Source organism: Lichenostomus cassidix, chromosome 4 (assembly GCF_008360975.1).
Source record: "Lichenostomus cassidix isolate B80296 chromosome 4, HeHo_3.0, whole genome shotgun sequence".
Taxonomy (NCBI): Eukaryota; Metazoa; Chordata; class Aves; order Passeriformes; family Meliphagidae; genus Lichenostomus; species Lichenostomus cassidix.
The window spans coordinates 45,590,131-45,610,067 of record NC_139484.1 but is presented as its reverse complement, the minus strand read 5'-3'; the positions used below and the strand labels follow the sequence as shown (position 1 = coordinate 45,610,067).

General features: G+C 38.6%; 1 protein-coding gene across 1 annotated transcript; it reads left to right on the top strand.

Moving 5' to 3' along the window:
• Positions 1-18: 18 nt before the first annotated feature.
• Positions 19-15,557, top strand: OCIAD1 (OCIA domain containing 1). The gene is made up of 8 exons (XM_085059012.1): positions 19-149; positions 1,562-1,646; positions 3,299-3,352; positions 3,817-3,864; positions 8,289-8,418; positions 10,551-10,759; positions 12,146-12,295; positions 15,130-15,557. Exons 1-8 carry the CDS (start codon positions 105-107, stop codon positions 15,165-15,167), a joined length of 759 nt encoding a protein of 252 aa, XP_084915138.1. The 5' UTR covers positions 19-104; the 3' UTR covers positions 15,168-15,557.
• The last annotated feature ends 4,380 nt before the right edge of the window (positions 15,558-19,937 follow it).

Genomic DNA, 19,937 nt, shown 5'->3' with positions numbered 1-19,937 from the left:
ACGGGCCGCCCCAGCGCCGCCCGCCCCGCCCGCCCCGCCGCCTCACGGCTCCGCGCGTGCGCGCTGCGCCCCGCGCCGCCGCGCAGTTCCGGGTCACGGCGGCCATGGAGGCCGGGCAGGGCCCCGGCCCCGGGGGCGACACGGCCCAGGTAACTGCGCTGCCTCGGCGTCGCTGCCGCGGGGGAACGCGGCGGGGCTGGGGGCGGCTCTGCGGGGGGCGAGGCCGCGGGCTCGGGCCGGGGAAAGGGGATTCCTGCCAGCTGCTCGGCCGCCCCTGCCCTGAGCTCCCTACGGGGACGGTGCCCTTGAGGCCTCTCGGGGGCCGGGTGGGGGTCCTGGCAGGAGGTAAGGAGGTGTTCGTGTCTGACCGTGAGCCAGCAGCGTGCTCAGGTACCAGTGGTATCCTGGCCTGTATCAGCAATAGCGTGGCGTCAGGACCAGGGAAGTGACCATCCCCCTGTACTCGGCCTCGCTTGAGGTGAGGCCACACCTCAAGTGCTGCGTTGGGATTTGGGCTGCTAAATTCAGGAGGGACACTGAGGTGCTGGAGCGTGACTAGAGAAGGGCAGCGGAGCTGGTGAAGGGTCTGGAGTACAAGTCTTACGAGAAGTGGTTGTGGGAGCTGCAGGTGCTCAGCGTGGAGAAAAGGAGACTCAGCGAGACCTTATCACTGTCTACAGCTGCCTGAAGGGGGGCTGTAACCAGGTGGGGATCGGATCGCCTCTTCTCCCAGGCAACCAGCGATTGGACAAGAGAGCGTAGTATAAAGCTGCGCCAGGGGAGGTTTAGATTGGACATTAGAAGGAATTTTTTCACAGAAGGAGTCATTAGATATTGGAATGGACTGCTCAGGAAGGTGGTGGAGTCACCATCCCTGGTGGTATTTAAGGAAAAACTGGACATGCCACTTAGTGCCACTGTCTAGTTGAGAAGGTGGTGGTCAGTCCTGGATGATCCCAGAGGTCTTTTCCAACCTAATTGATTCTGTAACTCTCTGCTCCCCTGTTGCCGATAGCCTTCTCACCACTGTCCTTCTCCTGGCCAGCTGGTGTGTCTGGCAGCGTGCCCAGCGGCACAGCTCTCACGGTGGGAGAGGGTCAGGCACCTCCATAGCTCCACACAAACCTCTCACACGCTGGCGAAACAGCTGGTCAGCTCTGCTGAATTGCATCGGTGTGAACCAACACCCTACCCTGTGTCACTGAAACCCTGAGAAATGCTTGAAAAGGTACTTAATGACCTGTCAGATTTCAGCTATTTGGAAGGCTGGTTGGAGGGACCAAAGCAGGCTTTTCTGAAGTAAAAGGACTGAGCTAAGTTGGGATCTGATTATGCACAAAGTATTTTCTGCTCTCTCATGTCATTTTTAGAAGCATTGTATTTGTTTAATTATATATTTGATGTGACATTTATGTACAAAAGGCACTGGTTTCTTAAGTATAGCTGGGTGAAAGTGCAGAAACTACAAGATATGAAAGTTAGACGTTAAGTTTTTTGATTGAAAAATGCGCCCAAAATGTTCTTTAATCCATTCTTTTCTAATTTATTTCTCTAATGAAAGAGGGAAATACCCAAGTCTTATGTTCCGACCGAGGAGGAAAGAAGACTCCTCAAGGAATGTGCTGAAGAGAGTTTCCGGTACAGAGGTAAGTTCACTTTGCTGGTGAGCTTGGTTGCTTTGCTTCCACCCTTAGCTTTTGCTGTTATCTGAGGCATTTTGGAAGGCCTGGGTCAATATAACACAACAGTGCATTAAGAAGCTTCACATGCTCTAGAATTGCATCCCAGTAAATGCTGATCCGTCTAGTATTTATCTTTACCAAGAGCTTTTAGGACAGGAGTTTCATAAATGGTGCACAATAATTTCTACATTTCATGCTTTATAACAAGATCTCTTCATATTTAAGTTAATGTGCTTATTAAAAGTCTTAAAATAGATCTGATTAAAGAGTCTCATTTGTTTTACTCATTAATAAAGAAAAATTTTTCTTTTTGTTATTCCTGCATTTTTATTTTCAATTTTTACTGTTCTCTTTAGTATTCAGGAATAAAATAATATAACCATTGCTTTTCCTCTTTATAGAGACTTGTGAAGAAAACAATATATAAGTAGTCACTAGGTTCAACTTCTGGAGAAAATGCTGTGTCTGTGCATAGCCAGATGTTTGGGTATAGTCTGTGCAATTCAAAGGTTCAAGGTATACTCGATTTTTGTACACCTGGTCACGAGGTTTGGACAAGCCGTCTGATGTGACGGTTACCTACTGTTTTTTCACTCACTAGTAGGTTATTCCTGATGCTGGTAGGTGGCTTGGCAAAAACCAGGGCAGATGAAGAATTTAGCAGCTGGTTTGCTAATTTTAGCACACTGGAGCTCTGATTTCTCACGGAAGCCAGTGTTTTCAGGGGCAGCTCCTAAGGCACTGTGATTTTGAATTAATGATTCAAAGTTCTGCTTTGTCTTTCTGCATTCCTTTGGCATTCTCCTCATCCACTTTTACGCAAATACTTGGAAATCCTCAGCATATTTGCTAAAACTTAGCCATTTTCTATATAATTTATTAGTGAAAAGAGGCAGGTCCATTAGTGGTAAAATGATTGTTTATGGTTTATTGATAGTCTCTCTTCTGGAAGACAAAGAGGGGAGAGAATTGTTTGTTCCTGAGCCCTTCTGCTTCTTGGCAATGTAGCTCATTCCTGACCCTAACCCCACATTGTATAATTTGATCTGTAAGCTACAGAAAAAACTGCCCTGTTTTTAATTTTGCTGGTGGATAAAATGTTACCTAATTTTAATCAATCTGATTTATAGCTCTGTAAGACTTAAACTTTTTCCAGAGTTCTTACGTTAAAATGTCAAGAGTTTTGGTTATAAAAAGTTTTTAGAGGCACTGGCCTCTATATAACTTCCTTCCATTGTGAAGATCTGTGTATGCCTCACTAGCTTAAAGGTCTGCACCCTGATGCTGCAGCAGTTGTAGCTAGACCTGGAGTCCTGTCTGGAGAGCTTTATTCCATCTGACACTGGCTTTTGTATTTTAGGAAGCATGAAGTAGAATGTAGGCAGGATGACTCATTAACTAGTACCACATAATTTGTAGTAGATCTTAGAAACTGGAATTGAGAATGTTTGTTGATAATTTATATACAATTCGTTAATTATAGATATATATACTTATATACTCTTATACAAATGAGCATAGGAAGGCATAGCAACTCATTTTATTGCATATTTTGTTGAATATGGTTGAAAATACTGAAAATTGTATTTTAAGCAGCTTCTTTTTCTTCTTCACAGCTTTTCCTTTGGCAGCAGTGAGCATGCTTGGTACTAGTCTCTTAATTAGAAAAGGTAAAGTGTAAAAATACTTTGGTTTCATTTGGATATGCTCAGATGGAATATATTTTTGCTGTTAAGAAAGTTAGTGTGATAATATAATGTCCAATCTACTTGTAACTAAAAGACATTCAGACTCTGCAGCTACATGATTTGCAGTTCCTCATCATAAAGAAGGAGCTGAACTTAAAATCATGTTCATGTGCAATATCTCACTGATTATAAAACAGTATGTTCTGCAGTGTGTAGTGACACTGCGATTAAATATGATTAAAGAGATAATTCCTACATTTTTTAATTTTTATGGGGAATTCAGATGTTAGGGGTTTTTTATTTTTCTTTAACATGAAGTGTAAAAGAGTAACCTGCTACCTACAAACATAACTACAGTTGGGGTTTTTCAACTTAATTCTTAATGCCTGATTACATATATCTTATGTAATATATATCTTAATATCTGATTTCATCCTCATTTTCAGGTGTTCTAAGAGATAGCTCAAGATTTGGCTCTTTTATTAAAGTTGCATGTAAGTAAAAGCTACGTATAAATTCAGCTTGTATTCATGCTTTGTGTTCTGGAGTCTCTTAGGAGATGTGATTTCCCTGAGACTGGCTGGCTAATTCACTGTGGCTCAAGTTGGCAGGGCCCTAAAAGGACCAGAGAGTCCAAACTCCCTGCTCCTAAAAGAACTACCTAAAACTAAACCCTGTGACTAAGAGTGTTTTCTAGATGCTCCTCGAGCCCTAAGAGGCTTGGTGCTGTGCCCACTTCCCTGGGGAGCCTGTTCCAGTGCCTGACAGCCCTCTCAGTGAAGAACCCTTTCCTAATGCCCAATATGAGCTTTCCTGATGCAGCTTCATACCCATTGCTGGTCCCTAAAGAGAGGAGATCAACACCTCTCCCTCCACTGCCTATCTTGAGGAAGCTGAAGGTTTAGACTGTGATGAGGTCATCCCTCATCCTTCTGCAGGCTGAGCAAACCAAGTGAACTTGTAAGCTTGGTCCTTGAGACCTTTCACCATCTTGGTCACTCTTCTCTGGACGCATTGCAGGACTTTGATGTCCTTCATGTATTGAGGTGTCCAAAACTGCACACAGTACTTGAGCTGGGGCTGCACCAGTATAGTATAGAGTGGGACAATCGCTTACCTTGACCAGCTGGTAATGCTGTGCTTGGTGCACCCCTGGACACAGTTGGTCCTTTTGGCTGCAGGACACTGCTGACTCATTCAACTTGCCCACAACCCAAACACCCAGTTCTTTCTCCACGGGATTGCTCTCCAGCGTCTTGTCCCCCCATTTGTGTGTACAGTCAGAATTACTAAGTCTCAGGGGAAGAATCTGGCACTCAGAGTATCATGCTTACATTGGTACAAATGTGCCAGAAGATAGGAGTAAGTTATCTGAGATATCCGGTGAGTAACCTTCCTGCAGTTAGTTCTATCAGTCATCAACGTTTTTGTTATGCTACTTCATCACATACCTCAAGAATCTATTCAATATCAAGAGATAGAGCTGCAAGGCTTTTGACAAGGTCCCACATGACATCATTCTTTCCAAATTGGAGCGATGGGTTTGAAGGATGGACTATTCAATGAATAAGGAATTTGGCTGGATGGACACAGCCAGAGAGAGCTGTGGTCTATGGCTCAGTGGTGGAGGCTGGTGACAAGAGGTATTCCTCAGGGCTCTGTTTTGGGATTGATGCTCTTCAATATCTTTATCATTGACACAGACAATGAGATCCAGAGCACCTTCAGCAAGTTTTCAGATGACACAAAGCTGAGCAGTGCAGGTGACACAGCAGAAGGAAGGGATGTCATCCAGGGGGACCTGGACAAACTTGAGAAGTGAGCCCATGGCAACCTCAAGAGGTTCAGCAAGTCCAGGTGCAAGGTGCTACACCTGGGTCAGGGCAATCCCAGACATGAGCCCAGACTGGGAGATGTCATTGAGAGCAGCCCTGACCAGAAGGACTTGGGGGTTCTTGTGGATGAAAATGTGGCCATGACCCATCAGTGTGCTCTCACAGCCCAGAAGGCCAATGGCATCGTGGGCTGCATCACAAACAGGTTGAGGACAGTGATTCTTCCCCTCTACTCTGCCCTGGTGAGACCCCACCTGAAGTACTGTGTCCAGGTCTGGGCTCCTCAGCACGAGAAAGACATGGACATATTAGAGCAGATCCAGAGGAGGCCACAAAGATGATCAGAGGGCTGGAGCAGCTCTCCCATGAAGACAGGCTGAGAGAGCTGGGTTGTTCAGCCTGGAGAAGAGAAGGCTGTAGGGAGATCTCACTGTGGCCTCTCAGTACCAGGCTTGTAAAAAGAGAGAGATTTTACACAGACGGATAGTGATAGGACAAGGGGAAATGGTATTAAACAAAAAGAGGTGAGATTTAGATTAGATGTTAGGAAGAAATCCTTTTCTGAGGGTGGTGAGGCACTGAACAGGTTGTCCAGAGAAGTTGTGGATGCTTCATTCCTGCAAGTGTTCAAGACCAGGTTGGATGGGGCCTTGAGCAGCCAGGTTTAGTGGGAGGCATCCCTGCTCATGGTAGCAGGGTTAGAACTTGCAGCCCAAGCGGTTTCATTATTGAGGGATATATTTACCATCTGAATTTATACTGCACATTTTGGACAACTTTTGTTTATAAGCTTTGTATAAAACTGCTTGGTAAATGTAACATAATCATTTAAGATAAAAACATTGTAAGTAGATACTGTACAACCTTACTTTAAATTACATTGCCAGAGTACACCCACCCCTCCCTTCCTAATTTGAAGGTCCTTATTCATGTGTCTCACGTGTCCCATTCAGGCTATTTTAATTACTTTTTTTTTCCTGGACATTTTGTATGTACAATTGTAGGAAAACAGCAATTTCGCCTGAATGATTTTTGGATTAAGTATAATCAAAAATAAATTATTAAATTAATAAATTAACCTTTTCAATGTAATACAGGACAGTAAAACAGGAAGTTGCCATCTTGCCAATCTACACAGATACAGCTAGTTTACTTCAGTGGGAAGAGGGTAAACCCCATGATTTGTGGTTGAGGAAGTGTTGTTTAAGCAGATAAATGAATGTGAGAGACTAGGGCTCCCAGTTGTTTATGCTAAATTCTGCTTGCTTTCTTTGAACACCAAACAATGGTATAACACAAACATTTCTAATAAATAATAGAACTGCTATTTCCCCAATCACTCCTACACATAAGGGCCACATTCTTCTTATTTAACAGACCTTATTTTTTGAAATCAGGAAAAAAGAAGGTGCAGCTGGGCTGGCCAGGATGTTCTGCCTATAGGAATTACTATGCTTTTCTCAGTAGTTTCCTAGGTACTCTGATAATTTCCTGAAACTTCTAGTTAGTAATGGCTGATATAGTACATTGACAGCATCCCTTTCAACACAGCACAGAGCTATTGGTGCTCCCTCTGACAAAGCAGGGAAGAATTCATATGTCTCTGTATGTACTTCTTGTTAGTCTGCATGGGACCTGGCCATGTCTAATCACCTTCTCTATGATCTTATCACAGTGAATACAGAAGAAGCAAAGAACAGCAATATCTAATTTACTGTGCTAGCTTCAAAAATGTGGATCATCTGGCTGTTAATTCTGTAATAAAATAAACCAAATACTTTAGCCAATAACTACTTTGAGTGAAACATCTTCCAGGGAGCTACTTCCCCTTTTCTTGACTAGAAAGCCTCAAGAAAAAGAGACTTTCTCTTTGTAATTTATGCAAAAGATTAATCAGCTTTTCTTGTAAGCTTTATTTTGCTAAATGTTTAGTTTGAATTCTTCTTAGGCTGACTTAAGGGCTTGTAATTTTTCTCTTTGCTCATATGTATTGTATTCGAGGTGGTTTGTTTTTTAACCTGTTAGACAGCTAAACTTTTGTATTCCTCATCCATAAACTTCACTCATAGATGTGGCTGTTCTTCTCTTTTCCCTTGGGAAAGGACTTCAAACCTTCTTTTGAAAATAGGACATTAGAACAGGAGTTGCAATTTCAGTACCAGTACAGCAGGCTAGGGTAAAATCCCCTTTTATATTGATTGCCAGGCAATGTAATCTACAGTTGAGAACTGCAGAGGATTAATGTTACTGGTAATTAACTCTTTCCTGATTTAAAGATAATTCAGACTTTTTAGTCTTTATATTTAGGAAGTACTCATTGCACATGAAAGAAGGGTCTGGTCATTTTCTCCTACAAAGTCGACAACAAAACTGTTAATTCCCACAGAATCCTTCATACTCCACTGACCCAATCATAAAATTTGAAGGAACCAATTGATGGAAATCATAAGTTTCAAGTCCAGAAAGAGCTATCTTGACAATTTATTCTTATGTTCTGTGCAGCAGATGGAAATAGCTCATGCACTAAATTGAAAGTGTTTGCTTAGTGATTGCAAGGGTTCCGATAATTCAGTTGTTTGCCCTCTGGCAGCCAAATCAAAGAATCCTTTTCAGAAGATACTGAGCCTAATGCTGGGTTTATTTAGACCTCTCTTCATACTAGTGAAAGCCTTTCAGGATCTGACTGATGGATTAAATGAGCAGAATTTACTTCCTGTATTTATTTCTGTCTGGTTTATCATGTTTGATAGTTAATTGTGATTTCTGGATCTTGGGAAAAAATGATGCAATTATTTTTCTTTTTTTGCCACTTTTCATTCATCAAGTATTAGCTGCAATCATCTGATGCTCACGCCATGTCTAAATCATTGCTTTCTGTCTCTGTTCAGCTGTCGCATTTGGTTTTAGTACTCTTTGTCTGCAGAAGAAGCAGAGATGATTACTGCATGTTTTTGGTTTAGATCTAAACTGGTTGTCTTTGTTATAGTCAAGGTACTACATGATTTATCTGAAATTATTTTTTAAAGCTATGTTGGACATTACAGTACAGCATATAAACCCACTTTTTTTTTCTTTTTAAAAAGTTGCTGGAATGTGTGGATACCTGGCTGGAAAGATATCCTACTTGCCAATCTGTAGCGAGAAATTTAAGAAACTGAAGGATTCCCCAATAGGAGATGTTCTACGACAAGCTCAGAGACATAGTTCACCTAAGTAAGAATTTAATTCTCTTTTAAATTTAAAACATATTTTTGAATAGTGTATTTTAAACACTAACAGATGAATACTACTTTTGCAGCTTTCAAAGACCCTCAGAGCTGCACCTTCGCTCATTCCCCATTACCTCAAATCTACTGCTTTCAGGAATCTGTATCCATATCAGTTGGCAAGCTATAAAATATGTATTTTGAGCTCTTTACATACAACTGATCACTTTGAGGAGTAGAAAAATAAACATTTTATTTAGCAAACTCTATTCCTTGTAAAATTTAGAGTGTTTCCCATGGAATTCAGTTACAGAAGGGTGACAGCATAAGTTGTGTTTAGAAGTGAACTAAATTAACTGAAATAAAATAGTGTTACATTCTGGAAGTTTTTCCCATACTTTAGTTTGATTGAAGTAGGAAAAGGGTGGAAATGATTTCAGTGTTTATCAAAGGAAAGAGATCAGTAAACAATATCAGTGCAGGAAGAAGCATGGTGGTCAAACTTACTGCTGTTTGTTTAAATCCTTTACATCTGTAACAGCATTATGCTGTGCATATGAGAAACTCATCAGGTTCTTAAAACTATTTCCTGTTTTCTTCCAGAATGTTTTCTACTTCAACTGGTTTTTAATTGCAAGCTGCTTTCAGAATATGTCACTTAAACCCTTGATTCAAAACTGGGAGAATAGTGTTTGGATAGTGAGTAGTAGTCCTCCTATGTATGTGCTGAGATTTGTTAAATGTTTATAAAGGATTTGCTTAAATTCTTAATTACATTATAAATTCAGATATATGACAGTTTTTATTTTGTCTGCAAAATTTACCTTTATTCTGAAATGTTTATGATTTTACGACATAAAACATAATTTAGGAATTACCACTTCATACGCTTACTGTATAGAATGAGCTGGAGTTGGACTTGTCCCTTCACCCCCCTCTAGTTTCTAATATGAAATTGTCATGCTCATTAACTGTGTTTACATGAGACCTTGTTTAAGTGCCATCATCTGTTGCACCAATACATCTCTTCAACCATTAATGGCCCATTTGTATCTGTGAAGCTTTACTTCCTGAGTGATAAATTCCTTTTTCTTCATTGAATGAATAATTTAAATTTATTTCAATTGCATTATTATCCATACACACTACCCTTTTATGCCAGCAATAGAAATCAGTACATTTTCCTAGGTAGTTTGGTAATTTGATTTGCAGTTAAAAAGTTATATGGAGCTAAAAAATTAGGTAGTTCTTTAAAATTGTATTTGCATATATTTTAAAAACATAATTGAGGCAATATAATGGTTTTGCTCTGTATGTTTATTATGAGAATTAAAGACTAATTCAGAATGTTTTTCATAGAAGATAGAAGTACAGCTAAGTAGAACTTAAATGTGAAAAATTAATAAATAGTCTAGAGATGTTCTAGTGGCACCAAGTGGTGGCATTTCCAATAGAGGGACATGTTATGTAGTGGCCTGCAAGGCCGTTTTAAGAATATAGCAAATACTTTAGAATATCTGGCACCTGTTTCCAGAATATCCTTTATATGATATTACCTTTCTCTTTCAAGAGAAAATTCATTAATATTTCTGCAGAATTCAGCAATTTGAATGATTTTCATAATTTAATTTCCCCAGGATGGCTGTTCATTCTTCTTCTGCTGTTCAGTACTGATCAATTACAGCACCTTCTAATGATGAAGAGTTTTACATACCAAATTCTTCCTAAAATACTTCTAAAATTAACTATAGTTCATACTACCACTGTGGGCACACACTGTACTATTTGTGTCTGATGTGGGATGTTTTTGTCTCAAGATTCCTTGGGGAAAAGGATTGTAACTTTAGTCTTGTAAAGTGCAATATGCTTTGTCTCTTTTCTCTCCTATTCTAGAGGTTTTCAGGTATGAGCTAAGATTCTGTGAGGAAGGGAAGAATGTTGGGGAAGTGACTCTAGAAATCTTTGCAATGTAAAGAAAACACCCAACACATTCCAAACTTTTTAAAATATGATTCAGTTGGAAACTAAACTGTTTAAAACGAAGGAACATTTTCTTGAACTGCAAGTATTGTTAATCTTATAATTCAATTTTTAACTTTAATATTTTTGTATTTCATATTTAGTTGTATTCTTTTCTAGCCGTTCCAGTCGGAAATCTGAATTTTCAGACACACCTTCTCAGTCATTTACTGAGTCTTCTTCTCCAAGGGCTGGATTCTCACCTTCTTCTAGCTATTCAGATGATTTCAGCTCAACAGATAGAGCCCTCTCAAGTTATGAACCTATTCCATTCAGTGCTTCCCTGAATGAATCTTCACCTACAGGAATTACTGATTACACTGTTCAAGGTGAGTCTCAGTATTTAGCAGTCTGTACTGCAAAGACTCTTGCCTTGCTTTTAGATACTGCTCTTACTAAACTATATTCTCACCCTGTGCAAACACACATGGCACAATATAGTGATTTTGACTGAAAGAGCTTAAAGAATTACAATAATTGTTTTTACACAGAACATAAATACATATTTTAATTTGTGTTCTAACTGCAAACTTCAGGGTTTTCTCATGTTATCTAGCTCTAATTGCAAGTAAAGATCCTGAATTAACTTACAAGGTGTAATCTGTTGTGGAACTAAACTGTTGTGTAAAAAACTCAGTCTGACTGAAAGTTCTCTTTGATTGAAAAAAGGGTGAATATGGCATCCCTTCATTGTACTGAATAAACCACAGCCTACCAATTGCCTGCTGGCCCTTCCAGGGTGATTGCAGTTCCACCATCCGTGGGACTGTGACTGGATGTTGCTGTAAATCTGTGACATTAAACTTTTTTAAAATTTTTTCATAATGTGACAAACATTTGTGTCTCCTGGGAGTGGAATGGATATTGTGTTCTGTCCACCAACAGTCTGATTTTCTCAAAGAGAACTAAAATGGTTTTCAAGTACTGTACTATGCAGCTGTTCCCATCCTTCCAGTATGAACTGTCCTCAGCTATTGCAGGGCAAACACAGGATTCTGAATTCAGGTGTCTCTGCTACACAAAGGAGGAAGTTACTGTCAAATGCAGAGTTTTGTACTTTGAATTAGTTGGATTTTTTTTAACGTCTCTATGAAAAATGTTTTATTTCACTAAAAAAGCCCTTTCATGCAACTTGGTTATAATTACATGAAAGTATCAGATGTAAATGTGTCAGGAAAATTGTTAGTGCATTTCATCACAAATATCAATAGTTGGTAAAACCTTTATTATATAACCAAGATTCTGCATTATAAATATAGACAAAAGGGTCAAATGTTTATCAGGCAACGTATGATAGATGCTGTCCTAATTCTCTGAAAGCAAAATTTAAAGCCTTAATGCAAACCCTTGAGCTTCACCTAGATTTCAGAAATCATATATTATATATCTCAAATGTATAATTATCATAAATTTTAGATAAAGTGACCAGAACCATTTTGTCCATCAACTACCACATGGTTGTTAGAATTTCCATTTGGTAAAATGAAGAAAATTAATTAACTGCCAGTGTTTCAAAGCAGTTTGACAAAATTAAAAGGGTAAAAGGAATGGATTACTTGAAGACCTTATACATTCACTGTTGTATGTAGAATTGCAGCTGTCATGCTCCTTTTCATTTGGGATTGAGCAGTAATTAACTGGTATTCTAGAACATGTTGAAGCCAAATTTTGGTGTGTTATGCCATATTTAGTATTTTTCTCTGTTTTGTTTTCAGAACCTGCACCAATTCCAGAAGAAAGTCGTAAAAAAAAAGGCATCACATATGAAGAATTAAGGAATAAACACAGAGGGACGTATGATGTAATGCTACCACCAAAGGCAGAAACTCCAAGCAAGTTTTCACAAGAAAAACCAGCTAAGGAAGGTGATATACTGTTTTACAGAAGTACTTGCCAAATTAAAATATTTGCCATAATGTTAAAAATGGTTGCAAACACAAAGGTTCATTCTCCATACCTTTTAAGCAATTTATATTTAGAGTATCTGCAGTTATCTCATATGTGATACATTTGGTCTGTAGTTTCCTATTTTGGATTAATTATTTTTTTAAAGATTTTGATAATCCAGTAGAAAATTATAATTCCCTTTCTTTAGTCATGTTGCTTAGTGCCAGACTGAAAAGCTTGTAAGTTTTGCTTGATTGAGTATATCGAGCAACCTCTTTCAACAAAGAATTCTCTGAACTCAGAGCTATACCAAAGAGTTTTAGCTATGGGAGGGGGGTGTGTTTTAGATAGCATTGTTCTCTCAAAATAGAGCACATGGTTGATGGTTTGAAGGGGAGGGTATTTATTTTTGTGAATTGTTTCATGTGGAATTAGTGGATTTCTATAGAGGCATTGTTTGTAGAGGTTCATTTTCTACATTAAAACCCAGAGGAAGGAAATGGTATTTGGCAGCAATATTGAGATTTGTTTTCACAGTGAAAAAGAAAACTTTATAGAGCAAAATAAGAATGCAATGTCCTGAAGAATAAGACGCTATTCAGACAACTTTTTGACTCAATCAGTTTTTTGAAAAGGAGACACAGAAGCAATTCATAATTGCTTGCTGTAGAACTTTTTTAAGTTAATGTGGCATCTGTGAAAATGATTGTAGCAAGAGGAATGTTTTACTATTTAACACACTGCTGGACTAGTCACCTTGAATTGTCTGGGTTTGCATGCAGTGCCCAGCCTTGTCAGCCATGTTGCAACAAGACTTGCAGGAATAGTCATTGTCTCCTATTTGGCATAATGGGTGAGAATAAGTATAGAAGAGTGTGTTAAAGCAAAAAGTTCTGAAGCAGTAATATTGAACTTTGGAACAGTGTTGCTTAAGAGTGTCAGTCTATTTGATGCTTGTGAATTACTTTCTGCAGATCATCTATCTTTGGACAGATCTGCAGTCTTGAAAGAAAAATGATAAATCATTTTTGTGTAATGATTTTAATCTGTTATTTCAAGGATAAAAGGCTTTTTCTCTTATCATGTGACTGTGCCCAATGAGACATGAAAAAATTATTGAAACTGTGGTTTCAGATTGCTTTCAAATTCCATCGGCTGACACTTCATGGATTTATACAATGTGCTTTTTCAAGAGACTTCTTCACAAATAGAAAGCCTAGAAATGTCACTTGAAAACCATACACAGAAATGTTAAGCAGCATTCTGAAAACTTTGCCATATTCCATGGCAAATGCTGTGTCTGTGAAATGAGAATATGAATTTGTTACTTTATTTTTAGGTACTTGAGGTCTATAAAAAACCTCTATAAAATGTTGACCAAATACTGTATTCTTTCTGTTATATTTCTGTGTTCCATTTGAAGACTGTACTTGGGCTTTGAGAATAAAACTGAGCAGTGCATGAGATTTGTAAATAGACCTTTTAAAGCATTTTTAGGGAAAAAGAATAAGGAGGGAATACAAAAATTCAGGAATGGTTTACACATGCAAGTGCATTTAAATCTGCAGTTCTGGGATTACACTGATGTTGCAGGCTAAGATCCGATTTAGCTTCTTGTGTTGTACTGGATATGTTACTTGCTGTGTGCCTGTTCATACTTTCTGAGTCACCACCCCTTGGTTCATCCTCTTATCTCTGGGTCCCTAGCAAATAAGAGACAGTGGTTTCTGCCCTTCCTTGCAAGGACAGAAAGGATACCCAACCATGTTTAAACCAGCATTAAGCAATCCCTAACTTCCATCTGCCAGTGCCTTCTCCCTTCCTTGCAGCAGCACAAAAACGTGCATCTGCATAGTGATCTAGACTGGCCCATTTTCCAGGGAATGAGTGCAGCCTGTTCAGCTGCCATGGTTAATAGAAATGGAAATCAAATCGTACTTTGAGAGAGCTTCTCATTTTGTTTCACTGCCAATATCAGTCACTCCAAAGAGATTTGTCAGGGCATTATGCTCAGTTTGCTGATAGCTCACTGAGACAAGGAGCAGGCATTTTGCTCTATTCCACTTGTTCTGCTGCACAGTTAGTAATAAACGGTGAGCTTAGTAATTAACTTGCAAGGAGATCATAAAGGGGTGCCTGACTAGTGTCAGCATTCCTATTGGATCAAGTACAGCCATCCTTAACCTTTTCAGTGATGGCAGTCAGTTACAGAGGACTTTGCAACTCACTTTCAAGAGAGCCTGTTTTCACTTTCTGGTTGTTGTTCAGTTAAGTGACACACTTTTGAACAAAGCTGTTAGACTAGTACCCTGGCTTTTTTCCTCACTGACTCACTCCTATGGTGAAGGAAACTGCCAAATAATAATGGCTGAGTAGTTTCCTAGTAGGGATTACTGATTTCTGTTTGTTTGTCTTTGTGTTTTTAACTATCCTGAATCCATCCAACTGTGCACGTAACCAGATTATGTAGCCTCATTATTTATTGTAACATTCCTTGCCTGTTTCCTCCAATTGTCTTTGTTTCATCCACATGTTACGTTTGTTTCAAAGTAATTAGCAATTCTGTAGACCAGGAATTAGCACAGTAGGCCTCCTGATTGAATATTAATTCATTAAGGTAAAATGATTAACAAACTCTTCTCCCCATTTATTCAAAAGTAGCTTTAATTAGATGTCTGTTGTGCTGTGACTGACACTCTCCCCACACACCACTTCAGATGACAATGCACTTCATTATACTTTTGGCACTGTACATGATAAACTTTTGCAGTTAAACTATCACGTGACTACTTTTGTTTTTTCTTTTCTTTAGTTAAAGTAAACAAATATGGAGATACCTGGGATGAGTAAGAGTCAAATGAAGAGCTGAAGAAAATTACCTCGTCAGCGAACTTGAACTTCATCTAGATTAGTCATGAGTATCAGCACCTGTGTTGTGCTCTGCCAGACACAGCTATCAGTAAATGAGGAGAAAATCCTGACTTTCCAGAAGATTAAAAAATGTATTTATGCTTAATTTTTTTTTAATTTTGCATAAATTGAAAACAAGGCTATTGTGAGGTGTCATGACTATAAACCATTTGTGCTGTTGTTTAAGAATGAAAAGGGTAACTGGTAATATGAACGTATAACAAAAGGTAAAAATACATGTAAATAAATGCAATCCCATGTATTGAGAAGGGAATATCAGAATCTTCTCAAATTTTCAAGATTTGCATTAAAAGTTACCTGTAGAACTCACCTCTCACTTTGTCTGAAAGTGATATGCTGGGAACTTCTTGTCATGGTTGGTTTGTTGTATAAGCAATACTACTAAACCATTGAGAGCAAAAGGGCTGAAGAGCTGAGCAAGACACAGAAGTAACTATAACTTTTTCAAAACTGTTTCATGGTGCCACCTGTATTTTTAGACTGATACTCTGACTTGCCCACAATGGCTTTCTACAGACAATAATTTCTAAAGAAAATACTGAATGAAACTGCAGGTATTGAAAACAGCTACATTTAAGTGCAGAAGGCTAAACCTGACAAACTTTGGTAAAAGCTTGAATAATATATTGATTGTTAATGTTAGGCTCTGTATATTTGGCCTTATTTCTCAATTTTTGCAAGTCATGACAAAACCCCCATGTTTATGGAGAAGAGATCCCAAGCAATGGAATACTTCGTTATTATTCCCTGTAAGAAAATAACTACATTGGGAAAACTGTGAAGAGTATTTCCTGGTTTTTTGCATCACCTGCTGTTTCAATCAAAACGTTGCTTTCACTTAGGGATTTTCATGTTCTCACCTGTGCAGTTTCATCTCACAGCATTGTTTATTTGGGTGTTTGGGCTATAAGGGAGCAAAAACCATGGTGAAGTTGGTAGCATAAAAGCATTCCTGACATCCTTGTTGGAGTTGAAAAACAACTTGCCTACCAAGTTGAAAGTTCTCAAAGACCTTATTGATTTAGTGGATTGGAGCAGAACAGCATAAATAAGAAGCTAATTGGGGGTAGTTGTACAGAGCAAATGGCTGAAACGAGGTGGAAAAAGAGGGGAAAGAGGAAGATGCCTAAAGAGCCAAATACTACTTAAAATAATCGAAACGGGAAGATTGCTTTCAGAAAAGCTGATCTTCTGAAATAATTAATGTGCTAATTGGATGATCTTGAAGTTGTATAAGAAATTTACCTTGTAGAGAATACTTCTCATGGCTGTGATGAGTGAACTCTGAAAATACACAGTCTGCCAGAATTGCATTGCCGTGGTTTACAATGTGCAGTTCCAAAGCTGATTAGCTTTATAATGAAAATATTCACAAAGTTTCTTAGTTGTCAGTTATGCAAGCAACAGGAGGTAGAAAATTGAGATGATAATAGTGGAGCAGATTCCTACAATGGTGGCTTCCCATAAAGTGTCTTGCCTCACATTAATATTTTTGGGTGGACAAGCACAGTGCTCTATATAAATTGTATTAGAATTTTTCTTCCTTTCTTAGAGGAGAACATAAAAGGCATGTCAATTAATGTTGTTCTGCTTGAGGTAACATGTACAGGTAGGATTTTTAAATTTAATATAAACTTTCATTCTGTTGGAGCTAGTTACTATCTCTGAGAGGACATACCTTTTTTTGTGCTTGGAAACAAGTTTGGCTTGCCATCAATCAATTTAAAATTCTTCGGCTTTCATCATATCCTTAATACGTATTAAACATTAGGAGAGTTCACAATCATAGCTGTTAATTTAGTAAGGTATTGGGTACTGATGTTTTGTCAGAGTTGGGTCACATTCAGTTTGCAGTGACATGTATGTTGAGCCCTTGATTCACTAAAGTGCCATGGGAATTCAATCTTCTTCCTTCCCTTTTCCTGCTTATCTTCCATTAGTACCCATTCTTTCAGCGTGGGTCTTTACAGTCTCATGGTTTCATTGCAGCTACCCAGTCACCCATGCTTGCTCATACTGCACTGCCATCATTTTTGGGAATTTTTAATTGAATCCAAGTGTCTTGGAGCTGATGGCAGGATTACTGTTGCTGGAAGCAATGTGACCAGATGTAAAGAACAATGGTGTTAAAAAATACTTCAAGTTTTCATACAGGCCATCATACCTGTATATTTGTCAATAATTGCAAATTAACTCAGTGTTTATTTTAAAGCTAAGTAAATTTTCTTCCTCAAATTAAAAATAACATTAAAAAATTAACTCTTACACCTTAAATCAAACACCAGGAAAGGAGTCTGAATGCTTCACTATGAACGTTTCTAAAAAAAAACCACCTGTAAAATAATTATTTTCACAATTTCTTAAAAATATGCAGGCCAGTTCAAAGGAGCTGGTAGCATTATTTCCAAGTTAGTTGTTACTAATATGCATGAACAGAGAGAAGAGGGTTGCAAAAATGTGCCTCAGCTCTTTTATAGCTGGTAAAGCTCTACCAAAAATCCTGGCCCTGAATGCTTTTGTGTTTCCCCAAATTAGCATGTTTAAAGCCCCAAGTAAGTACTAATCTGAGCTTTCTGGGTTATTTTTCGTGCTGAAGTTGTTTGGAACACAGCTACATGAAAGAGAAAAGTGTAAATTAAAAGTGATTTGATTTGGTTTGATTTGATTTGATTAATGAAAGCTAAGCAGATTTGTGGAAACCTGGGGAAATCATTAATATTCCAGACTGAACTCACAACTTTCTTGCCTCCTTAAGATTCAGGAAGAAATCCTCACATGTCCACTCTTTGCTGGAAGCTAAAAGACCTGTTTGTGGCCCTGAGAGAGGACCTTGCCCAGCTGCAGGAGGCACATCCAGCTCAGTTCCTTGGCTCCCATAAACACACCAGACCTGCCATAAGAAGGCTTTGTTTGCAGCCCAATCTTCCTGACTCGCAACCAGAATAAGTTCTCTCTAATGTCTTCTATGAAACAGGGGTCTAAAAATATCCCTTTATTTTTTGCAGTTTAGTTTCCTATTAACTTGTTTGTAGAAATCCACAAGTCCTTGGATTTTAGACTCAGTGCAACAAATGGGACAATTTGCATCCCGTTATCATTTCAGGCTCTTGCCCTGGGTTTGTGCTAGTTCAGTGAAGCCAGTGCAGGCTTGGACACAGATATGCCTCAAGTTTATATTTTTACTATTTTTTTTGCTGATGTAAGAACCGGCCATGAACCACCACCACCATACAAAAGTTTTGAGGCATCTAACCTGCATTAGAACCTGAACCAAGAAATACCAGGGAGTCTTCATGTGAATGACCTTGGCCAGGGTACAGATTTCCAGCTCACAAGACCATCAAGTGTATTATTCTTTCTTTCCAAATAATGAGGGAAATGAGCAACTAGTATTTTTATTTAATGAAAGTCAAGCAATATAGCAAAACCAGAAATGCGTAACTGTTTGGTTATAAGACTTGCTGAAAAATAAGCAGGTTTTTGTATCTAACAGCTACTGAAAGAATCAGTAAATAGCAGTCATGATCTGAAGTATTTGTTTCTGTTTTTTCTATTTAATACTAATAAATACTAGGTACAATGCTATGTATGTATTAGTGTTTTAATACTTACTGTGTTTACTCATTTTTATCAAGTTGCTGTTAATTTTTTGATTGAGCAGTACAAAATTTCCTGAGATTTTAAGATACATGGCAGAATGGTAATACATAGTTTAAGATCATGTCTTCTGTCTAGCAGAAGCATATCTTTGCAAAACTAAAAAGCAAGAGCCTGGTATGAGCTACTTTCATAATGTGATGGTGCAGTAACCAAACAAAGGATGTATGATAAAGATACTGTCTGATCATCTGATACAATGGATATTCAAATACAATTTTCACTTAGTCTTGAAAGGAGAAAAAAATCTTAAGATGAAGGAGAAATGGAGAGTTAGATTTCCTTTGCCAAAACTTGAAGTAAATTATTCAGGATTAAAAATCCATAGTGCATAACCTTTGTGTTGCTGTTTTTCCAGTTGTTTGCTGATGATGTAGGATTTCATTTTCAGCATATGAAATTTTGCATGAACAGCTTCTAATCCCTGAAATTTTCAATCAATTCCTTACACAGAATGATACACATTCTTTTCTACTCCCACTAACTCAAAGAGGAAGCACATTTCTAGTGCATTAGATTTTAATTATGAAGCTAAAATTAGTTTATTTGTAAATCTAATGCCAAAATAAATAATATTGTTTGGCTTAATTATGTACTTTAAATACGATTGTTAACTATTTTAGGATAACTAGCATTTTAAAACAGTGCAACTGATAAAGGTGAGGGTGAATTTGGTTACAGTAGCTGATGCCAAAACATCAATGATGGATTATTAACAATGTGAAAATAATTTTAGCTATGATAAGTAGGATACATTTCTGCTGGTAGTGTCATGCAGTCAGTGTATATGGCTGTGTTTGCTTTGAAGACCTAAGTGTGTTTTTTAGGGTCCCCTGAGGATTTTATAAAAGAGTGCATTCATTTTTCCTCAGTGCCCCTCTGTGTGGCAGAGCACGTGCAGCTGTCAGCCCGCTGTGAGGCTGCACCGCGGCCAGGAGCCACAGTGAGCAGGGAGCCCCTGCGGCCCCAGAGCTCCCGCTGGGCCGGGAGAAGCAGAGCAGCGTGCAAGGGGAGAATGCAGGCTGGCGGAGC